At 45.0% G+C, this 11,007-nt stretch overlaps 1 protein-coding gene across 1 annotated transcript; it reads right to left on the reverse strand.

Moving 5' to 3' along the window:
• Positions 1-1,029: 1,029 nt before the first annotated feature.
• On the reverse strand, positions 1,030-4,608 carry S100A10 (S100 calcium binding protein A10). The gene is made up of 2 exons (XM_008577289.1): positions 4,466-4,608; positions 1,030-1,445 (listed from the first exon to the last, which is right to left on the reverse strand). Exons 1-2 carry the CDS (start codon positions 4,595-4,597, stop codon positions 1,284-1,286), a joined length of 294 nt encoding a protein of 97 aa, XP_008575511.1. The 5' UTR covers positions 4,598-4,608; the 3' UTR covers positions 1,030-1,283.
• Between the last annotated feature and the right edge of the window lie 6,399 nt (positions 4,609-11,007).

Here is an 11,007-nt window from a genome sequence, read left to right on the forward strand (position 1 = left end):
TATTTCTATTTTCAGGTAAGGTGGCTTAGAGTGTGAAAGTTTGCCATAGATTTGATGTCATCTGAGCTCATGTGTTACAATTTTACCTGCCCATTTGTAAATTGATCATTTCACAATGCCCAGTAGACACGGTTGCCCCAGGAGGCAGGTAAACCAAAGGGGTAAATCTGGACTGATATACATTCTCATGATCTAGAGACAGTTTGCCTTACTGTGATGGGCTAGTTTGTTTGTGTCCTCTGTAGCTATCAAAGAGGTTATCCTTTAGAGTCACCTTTCCTCAGAGCCAGTTTCTTTAACCTACAGGTGGGAAGACTTCTAGAATTAAGAATCACAGGGGCTCGCTGATGGCCCGCTTGGGGGAACATGGTGCTGATAATGCCAAGGTCAAGGGTTCAGATCCCTGTACATGCCAGCCGCCAGAAAGAAAAAAAAAAATATATCAGTACTGGCTCTTCATTTTCAACAAAACGAACTACTCTATATAAGTTATGCCTAGTTTATTTCCTGACATCTGGGAGTTGACTCGATCAGTAGATGTTAATGTGATACTATTACTGAGGTGTCATACTATACCCTCTTGGTTCTCTTATGAACTTATTTTTGCTGTAGACTTTGCTATGAAAAATGAATTCAGAGAGCAGTGTTGCAACACCAAGTTCAAGGTTCAGATCCCTGTAACTGACAGCTGCCAAAAAAAAGAAAAAGAATTTAGGTATCTTAGGCATCAAAGGGCTGGCTGGAAAGGCACTGATTTAACTGGGCAAGATTGTGCTCAGTATTTATAAAATTAGAACATATTCCTGCAGAGCCTTCTCTCAATCTGTCAAGTTTTGGTCCCTCATATAGACACAGCTACAAGGGCAAGCAGAGAAGTTAGACTCCAAGCCTGAACGGAGAGTGCTTTCCCATTTCGCTGAGTCTGTGGAAAGAGCTCTGCTGTGCTCTGGCTGCCAAGGTCATGCTGACTCTTTATGAAACAAAGAAGCAGGGAACAAGCAATTTTGAAGAAGTAACAGACATTGTCTCAAATTTGGAACTAAAAAAGGACTTTATTTATTGAGGGCAGGAGGATGCAAACAATATAAAAATCAAAAGCTTATCTGGCATTTAACTAACTTTTCTTTCTCTGCTTGTCAAATGGGAGCTGGATTTTATTTGTACATTTTCTAAGGATCCTGATCTACCCATGAAATCCTTATGCAGGGGAAGGTGTGGGCAGATTCCTTAAGCGATCCTTTGAGAGAACTCCTGTCAGGGCGGGAGTCACTGCTTGATTCTGCCTACTTCCTTCCCTTCTGCTTCATGTGTACTACAAAATAGTCGTTGCACGCAATGGTGAGGCCTGCAATTAGCGAAAAGAAGCTCTGGAAGCCCACTTTCCCATCTCGGCACTGGTCCAGGTCCTTCATTATTTTGTCCACTGCCAGAGGGTCTTTTTGATTCTGGAAAAATAAAAAAAGAATGAAGACAAGAAATATCGGTCAATGTTTGTAATGATGAGCTTATTTGATTTGTGCTGCTGACAACTATGTGTACAATCTCCCAATTATTTGAACTCTTGTTTTAGGTCATAAGTGACCATTGGAGGCCATATAAATGTTTGTTTTTTTTTTTTGCCTTGAGGGAGCATTTCAGTAACTTCATATTCAGCTTCTGCCTAAGAACCATCCTAAACTCCTTATTTTATAGTTTAAATATACATTCTCTTAAACTTTATTCCTGATGTCATGGTCAAATCCCTAAAAAGGAAACTCCTTATGAAAAGATCTCATGAGATCACTTAGGGAGTAAGTTTCAGATCACTGTCCTATGGATTTGAAGAAGGTGCTAATGATGCCATGAGGTGTTTTAGGTTTGGAGAAGATGGATAGACAGCTCTTGTTTCTCATTTGACACAGCTGAGGCCAAGCTAGTGTGGCTTCATATCATATCAGCCATGGGCCTTGAGTCAGTAATACAGCTTAGTTAGCCTCAATGTGTCAACTATGAATTGAGGAGGGTGGACTAGTGTCTCTAGAATCCCCTCCATTCTTTGAGTTGGTAAGTTTACACCATCCTATACTCTTCTCTGGAGGTTGTACATTGGACCAGCTTCAAAAGGAATATGTGTGATGGATTCATACATTCCCTGTGATGCCTGATGCCTGGTATGAACATGTGGGACAAAGGCAGACAGGCAAGATCCCCTCTGCTTTCATCTTGCTTCCATGGTGATTGGCTTGATCACTCCTTTTTGCAGTGGTGCTGGTTAGAAGTGGGAAAGTGTGGTTTCTCCTGTAGGGTGCATGCCATCAACCAGAGAGGGAAATAGAGCCCATTAGAGGTTGTTAAGGGGCTCAGGTGAAGTATTTATAAATTCTAGTGACTTTATACATGAGTGAAGGAACTGATACTCAGTGTTTCAAGTGTGCTAGATGTTTATAAAAATTGCACTCAGAAATGTCTTAAAGTAAACTAGTAGCATTTCCTACTTGAGGACTGTAAGCTCCTACTCTAAGCAATCAACTAAAACCTGCTCTATGTAGCTACCTCTGTTTTTGGAGGGTTACAGCTAATTCTGGCCTCACCCCCAGCTTCCTGGCTGTGGTAAGAGTGAGTGATATTTGAATGACATAGGTGATCTACTTTAGAAGCAAAATGTTCTATTAATGCAGTGAGTGTGGGTGTGCCTGGAATTATGACCCCATGCCTAGAGTAAATTACCTTGCCATGTTCAGTACTCCATTCTGCATATACCCTTTATGTTTCTCATAAAGCCGTTAGGGAGGAAGGGTCTGTGTGTTATGTTATATTCATCCTGGCTTCTAACGTACACAACAACACGATTAACAAATGTTTAGTGTACTGAGAATGCCTCTGTCCATGTGATGGGCAGGCTTGCAATGAGCACATTTTGTGCTTGCATTTTATGCTTGCCTTGAAGGATCATAGAAAGTCAAAGTGAACTTGCAGATAATCATGTCCAGCCCTTTCATTTTACAGAGGAAGGAACTGAGGCCCAGAAAGCTGAAGCAACCGACCCAGAGCTAGATCTTCTAACTCCTTCCTGGTCTGGGCTAGATCATAGCACTCTACAAAAGCAGAGTAACCACATATTCTCACTCATTCTGGGACAGCATTGTGGTAATTGAAGCTCTGAGAGAGCAGTTAGGTTATTTATATCTGTTTATTTAACTGATATTGATGACATGTAAATCATAGTGTATTACAAAGCCTCATGTTTATTGATGCAGGAGTCAGGGGCTTGACTAATGTTCTATTTACCAGGCAGATAAGAGGCAGGACCCAGCCTTTTTTTTTTTTTTTTTCCTTTTTGTCTTTTTTTTTCGTGTCCGGCAACGGACCGCAACCCTCAGTGTCGCGCCCGTACCGGACCGGGACCGGCAACGGGATCGCAACCCTCGGCGCTGCGTCCGCCCCTCGCTCAGCCAGTGAGCGGGAACCGGTCTGTATGTGGGATCCGAACCCTCGGCGGGAGCGCCACCGCACTCCCAAGCGGCGCACTGTAGCAGTGCGCCACCGGGCCGGCCCAGGACCCAGCCTTTTACCATCATCTCCCTTCACCTTTTAGAGGCTAAGCATTATTCAATACCAAGCACAGTAAAATCTTTTCAAGTGACTACAGTTGTGGCAGGGAAAGAATAGCTTGCATTTCAATCTGCTATTTTGTCAAGCAGTGTTTCACCTTTAGTTAAATTCAACAACCATCTCTTGAGGGTCTACAATGTAAAAGGACAACTGTGCCTCCTTGGCCTAATGTCCTGAGTGATGCATCTGAGCTGATGGCAGAGCCCTCTTTCTGAGTCTTGACAGATCCCTTAGTCTGTCAAAGGACAGGCATAAACTCAGACTGTGCTCCAGTGTTCTCAGAGCATTTTCAATGTGAAAAGCAGCTATCTCTCGAGAGATGCTTGGCTCTTATTCAACAAATGATTGACTGCATTCCTTTATAGATCAGAGGTGGAAAAAGAAAAAAAAAAAAAAAATCCCTTTATCTGAAGGGATTTAGGAAGCGAGATTCAAGTTGCTCAAAGTGGAATGTGACCAGGACGTGGCATCTCCAACACCAGGTTTACAGACCTGAAGGCAGCCATTTTCTGGGACTACTCTCTTGTGAAAAGCCTTTTTTTCCCCCAACTCAATCTCCCACATGATCTCAATGGATGCAGATAACTCCAAATGGAATTTTCTAACAAACACCTCATATTGTGGTTGTGTGTAGTCTTATTTCAATCTGCAGACTGTATGCTCCCAGAGGGCAAGGGTTTGTGTCTTCTTTCTGTTTCTCCTATGGTATCTTACAAATAGTAGGTACTCAATACTGTTTAATAAATAAATGAATGACAACACCTCTCTGGAAATGACCTCCACAGGGAAGGGATGGAATAAGGAAGGGAAAGGAACCAGGGCCTAGAAGCATTGATTTTTATGTCTGGCTCTTTCGGAGCCTTTTAACACTTACTTCTAAAAATCCAGGGAACTCCTTTTCCATGAGTACTCTCAGATCCTCCTTTGTTAAGTAACCTTTATCCCCGGCAAATTTATGAAATGTAAACATCATGGTTTCCATGGCATGTTCCATTTGAGAGGGCATTTTGGTGAAGTCTGTTGAAACATGTTAAAGGATGTAAAGAAACAGGGTTAACATTAACTTTTAAGCCACATTATTGCCAGTCTTTAGAGTATAACAGGAAGGAGGGTGATTAGATATCCATTTGATCTTTTCCAGCTGTAAAATTCAACAAATCCAAGGACCAGTTCACACCAGTTTTGGGTCTCTTGCTGGTGGAAATAGCCACCTCAGGTATTGGTGCTCTGAATGAGGGATTTATCTAGCTGCCAGCTAATTCTTCATTAATTACCTAATGAAGAATAAGAACTGTAACCATTTAGAAAAGCAAGATCAGTGTCCCTCTTTTTAACTGACAAAGCACTTACTGAAAGAACAGATATTTCATCATTCTCTTGGCCCTGGTAAATGGAGCTCTTAGATATGACTGAATACCAACAACCCACACAGTCAAGCCTGGTTAATAAGGAAACTTCAACCCTCCAAACTTAACTTGGTAACCTGGTTCAGTCTGATTCTAGGATTTGGAAATTTGCTTACAAATGAATTTGTCTGCTAGGTATATATTCTTTACTAAAGTTCTGAACTTGTTATTTATTATAATAAAAATATTTGCATCTCTAGCAGTAAAATGCAGTTGCTTTACCTGAAAGCTACCCAAATTTCATTCTCTAGTTCACGTGAGATGGAATCAGTAACAGCATATCCTAACTCTTTTGCGGGCCTGATATAGTTTTGGCAGCACTAGACAGAAGAGCTGCCCTCACAGTCTGGGGTGCAGTGGGAGAGCAAGAGCTTTTCATCATGAAGAGTTTATAATAAGAAAAGAAAGGAAACATGTCAGATCATTATATTCAGGTATAATGAACTGGGGATATATGTCCCATCAAGTCCCAGTGCACGGTACTTAACAAGAGCTCAATGAATTTTGGCTTAATTGGAAGAATGCTTTGGTGGGAACAGCGAAGCTTTGGCTAACATCACCTAAAATCACTACTGGATAGGAAACAGGTGAACTTGAACGGAGATTGTAATATACCATTCAAAACAAAAGAAATCACAATAGGCTTTGAGAACTGGTTGAAGGAGAGGCTGGCGACTTCCCCTGCTGAAGAGTGCTAATAGGAACCTGAGACATGCTTCAGTCCGGTTTCTGCTGCTGACAGATGCCTGTTCAATACAGATCCATAAACACTATCTCCTACAGGGGAGAAGGTAGAGCTGGTGAACAGGAGGATTGAGCAATTACACTTAAGTATTGTAAATTCTACCCCTTAATCTCCAGAAAAGTATGAGAACCAGCATACCAAAAATGCTGTACCAGAGAATGCCACAAATCAGAATTGGTATGATTCATCTGGAAAGCAGTTCTCTTGGACAGAGCAGCAAATTAACACTTCGAGGTCCACCGTAAGGTGAATTCCAGGGGAACCACACCCTTTTCTGTCTCTTCCTACACAGCCCAGATCTGGCTCATCCCCCTTCCCCCATGTAGGTTTCAGATGGCAGTGGGCTTAAAGGGAGTCTGCCTTGCTTGGACTGGTTCTGGAAGTCCGGTAATTTAGGAGAAGTGAACTAAGTGAGTCACCTACGGGAGGACGTGGGATCCCACTCCAGTTCTTAAATAACTCAGGAAAGCAGTGACATGCCACAGAGGTTTAAAAATACCTGTGCCCAAGCTCACAGCAGCAGAGCACTTCATGACCAGTTTGCAAAGATCCCAGAAATTGGAAATGGGTGGTACACCTAGTTCACTTTCTTCATAGGACAGAGCAGAAGGAAAGTGTGCGGCGAAGCCAGAGGAATAAGAAAGTGAAGCCACTCAGATAAGGACCCCTAAAATAGGAAAATAGATGAATTTAGGAATTCCTAAGAAATACAAGTTGTAAGCTGAGGAAATCCTGGCCACCTTGAATATCTTTCTCAGGAGAGTGAGGTCAATCTCGCCTCCCCACTTGAGAGCTCAGGTCTGAGGTCCCTCCAGTCCCACCCTCTCCTTGCCCAAGCTCATTATGAAGTGATGGAGTGTTCCTCTCTGAAGCCACATCCCTGCCCCACTGGGTCCTTTCCTCTCCTCCTCCCTCAGCTGTTTTATTCAGCAAATGGACTGTGAATGCAGCAGCCTGCTGACTCCCTATTTGTCCAGTAGACCTTTTGCAATAAGAATGCAAAGGAGGGGCTCGCCAGAAGGTGAAAGTAGCCTTGAAAACCAGAGGAGATGCACTGGGTCTCATCAGTAACCAGTGCTCCAAAGGGCACTGAGCAGGGCTACAAGCAAGGAGCTCAGGTTTGAAGAAGGTGCTGCACACTGGTTTTAAAATAAGATGAAGGAAAAGGGGGAAGACACTGTTCTCTTGGCTCAAGGATGAATCACGTAGCTCTTCTCCAGTGCAGCCAGCAGTTGCCCCACTGAGTCAGCCCTGCCTGGCCCTCTCTCCTTGGGTGGGGCTTGCCTGGGTGGGGCTGACTGCAGCACTGACCGTTGGTTGCTAAAACAGAATTTCTTCAAGGACTTGAATCTGGCATTTCCACCCCCACCCAACCACCCCACAAGCTCCACTCCTGGGCAGGTGTGGGGCTTCCACTTCCTGGTTGGATATACTTTGGTGGGAGGGCCTTGGGGCTGGGGCCAGAGGCAGCATCATGCTCTGTGCCCCCAACAACCTACTCCCACACTGAAAAACTCAATCACATTTAATTGTTTACCTGTTTGGATCTAATCTCCTCTTGGTCAAGAACTGTGAATTAGTCTGCCCACTAAATAACTATTTGTTAAATGCGTGAGTGAATGAATCAAAACAATCCCCTTGGCAGTAGGTAGGGTGCAAGTGCAGCCTCAAGGACAAAGCTGAAAACCTTGTTGCTCACAGCTCAGCAGGAGGACTTGAGCTGGGAAGGGCCAGGAAAGGGGCCCCCAGAGCGTTTGCCTACGAATGCTATAGTAAAGTACAGAGGAGAGCACATTCCATATACATAGGGAAAAAATGTGTCCTGCCAAACAGGTCTGGTCAGACACTGACATGACTTCTCTCTTCTCACTCCTGCTATTTTCTCATGTTTTCATTCACCCACCTTATAATTCATGCTTCTCTAGCTCTGCTGTCTGACTGATGAGCTCCACAGGATGTAACAACCTCACTGTCCACTCACCTTTTATAGAATTATTTTATTCTGATACCTGTATACCCACTACATGTTTGCATAGGCAATAGGTCTTAAGAGTGGAGGTGGGGAAGTCTTTCTCTGTGTAGCTTTCTCTACAGAAAACAATTCTGGACTCTTCAAATTTAGTTAGTGTGGCAGGAATTCAATTTTCCATTTTGGTTCTACACTGGGCACCTACTTTGCATGTCTTGGCTATGGTGTTAGGCTCGAGGGGGACACACACACACACACACACACACACACCTCTCTCTCTCTCTCTCCATGGTGCTTGCCTTTGAGGAGTTCAACAGCTAATGGAATCCTATTTAAAAGTCTGTCCTGAATTCTAGTTATTTGTTTATGTTTCTTTCCTCACTAGATTTTGGCTCCTTGAGTAGGGTTCCAGTAGGCAGTGCCCATAGATCCTGCTCAATGAATCCTTAAGAATGAAATTGTGAAATTGACAATATAATTTTGGTCATCCGGAGAGTAGCAAGGAAGCAGGAATCCTCCTTTAAAAAGTGTCTGCTTCTGAGCAATCCCAAATGTTTGCTCTGGACCTAAGCCCAGATCCAGGCCATAATTTCAAAGAGGGCACTTCTAAAGAGTATGAGGTCTGATTTACTTTTTTCTTCTGTATCTTGTCCATATCCTAGTTTTCTTACAGCCCACCCAGAAAATAATTGTCAGAGTGTCAGTGAAAACAAACATCTGTTATTTAAAATATGTTTGAAGTTTCCTTACTTTTGCTTGAGGGATTTTGAAAAAGAAATCTTTTTTAAAAAAAATTGAACCCAGAAGGCATTCTTGAATTTGATCCCTGAAGGAAATTCAGAGAAAATGAGTTGAAGCAATGAATCTGGATCCAAGCTGTTCCTCCCACCTCTTAACAAATACAACTTGCTCACTAAAGAACTGGGCAGCAAAGGAAAGTTCCAGATGCAATTCAATAAAAAGAAAAAACTCAGAAACCTCCTCTAATGCAACTGAGTATAGCCATTTTTCCTTGAAGAATTGTCAGGCATCAGCCAACAATAGCTATTGTGACAACGTATTAAATCCTTTGGTGTGGTGTGTGGTCATTACTTAACAAGCAATAGGAAGTGCTGAAAATTGCTAAAAATAAATTCATTCTTTTTGTTTTTGATAAAAGATTCCTAAATTGTTGAGTCCCTGTTAAAAGGAGAAGCTTAAGAAAGATCCTAAAATCTTAGTCCAGCTTTCCCAGCACTCTGAATGCTAATTTATACATTACAACCCTGAAAGAATTCCATTGTTTCCCTCAACTTTACAGTTTAAAAAGACTGGACTGTGTCAAGGGCATACCAAGTGGGTAGTGCTCTGAAAAAGTCACATTTTTTGAACTGTCAGTGGAAAGCAAGGAGGCACCCAGTCTCAGCTCCACCCGGCCTAAGGCCTGACCTCACTAAGGAGGCAGGCCAGAGGCCAGACATAGGAGGAAAAGGGCCTAGCTGATGTTGTGTCCAGGAAAAGCCAGGGAAGAGCATAACATAGAAATCAAGGTGAGACCAAACAATTGCTTTATGCCCAGTAGACCGAGAAAATTGAATAACTGAAATAAGAAACTCCAAATGGCGGATGAAGGGCCACCATGAAGAACCTACTCTCTGGCTGTCAAGGAATGTATATACCATTTAGAAGGGATGATTAAATAGAAACCAGATAGGAATCTATGCGGGAAGGGCTGATGAAGAAATTTCAAATGAGATACATGAACTCACTCCTGCCCCAACCTCTGGCATTATCATGGGCAATTTGCTGAAACACGTTGGAGTTAAAAAAAAAAGATCACTGACAGGGTGTTTCCATGAGCCTGGCCTCACCTGAAGCGCAGGATATAAAACTCCACTCCTGGAGGTTGAAACTCAAGCTTCAGGGAGAAAAAAATTCTGCAGCAACTGCAAACCTCTTAACGGGAAAAGCAACCTCCCAAGTAAAGCTGAGGCAGGCTGCCAGGCGGCCAACTGCCTGTAACCAGGCAGCAGTCTCGCCATGGCTCTGCTGATCTAATTACGGCTCTCACTCGCCATTCAGTCAAGAAACCTCTCCTTCAGACTGGCGGCCAGTCCAGGTGTGACTCACTTCCTCTTGGAAAATGCCCTCTAAGATGGCACAGTTCCCCTTTCCTTCAGGGAGTGTTCTGTCCAAACCATCCGCGGAGTATCTGCAACCAGCAGGGCCACACCCACATGGTCTCACAGCTGAGTCACAGGCCTCAGACCACTAGGAGAATCCTGGAGCCCTTTGTGCGAACCACACCCTGCAGAATGCTTCCAGCTCCCCTTGGGAGGGAAGTGGTGGGGGACGACAGGAGGGTGGGCTTAATGTATTCCAGAGTCTGGCTTAGGGCCCCGCTCTGCTGTCCTCACCGCCCCACTCAACAGGGCAGAGTTCCTGGCTTCAGTCAGCTAGAGCCCGACTGCCGCTGGATAGTGCGAAGGGCAGGAGGAAGCGCCATTCCTTTGGCCAAGTTCAGGTGGTGAACCAGGTACCAATAGCACGTCTGTCTCTGTCTCACAGCACCGGGCCAAATTAATCCGGGATTGGAAGATCCTTCATCAAGCCTGCTCTTCTGGTTCCGCTTATTTAATTAAGATAGCAAGAAGGGAACCCTTCAGGAGAGAAATCACCTCACATAGTCCCCCCCCCCCCAAACTGCTTTATAAAGAAAACAAATAGACCTCCCTCCCTCAGCAGCAAGACCCTTCCCGTCTAGCAGACAAACAACAGGAAGCCCAACCTGAAGCATGTCTGGGCGCGGGACTGAGCAGGATCCTCTAGGAAGGGACTCCTCCAGTTGCCAACCCGCCCGCCCCTCCCCAGACCTCCACGGCTCGCTCGGGCAGCCCAGCCGCGGGGCGGCTACGAACACCTGGACAGAGGTCAGCTGCAGCCGGAATCCACAGCGAAACATGCCCGCCAGGACAGGGCCGAGAAGCGGGGCTTCGGGTAACTCGGGAGAGGAGTGGGGAAGTAGGAAAGGCGGGAGTAAAGAAAGGCAAACAGGGCGAAGATCAAGGTCCAGGGGCACCAACGCCAAGGTCCCGTGGTAAAAGACAAGTGCCCCCTCCTCCGGTCTGCGTGGGTCTGGGGGCGGCCGCGCCCGGGTCGGGGAGGGGCGCTGCTGGCCTCGTCTGGGTGTGGCCCGGAGCGCGCAGCAGCAGATTCCCCATCAGCCGCTGCCCGGCCAGACCCCGCGGTGCTCTGTATCCCCGCGAAGCCGGGCAGCCGCGTGTGGGGGTTTCCCCAGGTGCCAGCCCCGGGGCTGG

Source organism: Galeopterus variegatus, unplaced genomic scaffold (genome assembly GCF_000696425.1).
Source record: "Galeopterus variegatus unplaced genomic scaffold, G_variegatus-3.0.2 Scaffold1480, whole genome shotgun sequence".
Classification (NCBI taxonomy): Eukaryota; Metazoa; Chordata; class Mammalia; order Dermoptera; family Cynocephalidae; genus Galeopterus; species Galeopterus variegatus.

Excerpts from the sequence above, each read along its gene's own strand:
- S100A10 (XM_008577289.1), bottom strand. The coding sequence starts at position 4,597 with ATGCCCTCTCAAATGGAACATGCCATGGAAACCATGATGTTTACATTT. Across the intron at positions 1,446-4,465 it reads AGTTCCCTGGATTTTTAGAA|AATCAAAAAGACCCTCTGGC; the intron begins GTAAGTGTTAAA and ends TTATTTTTCCAG.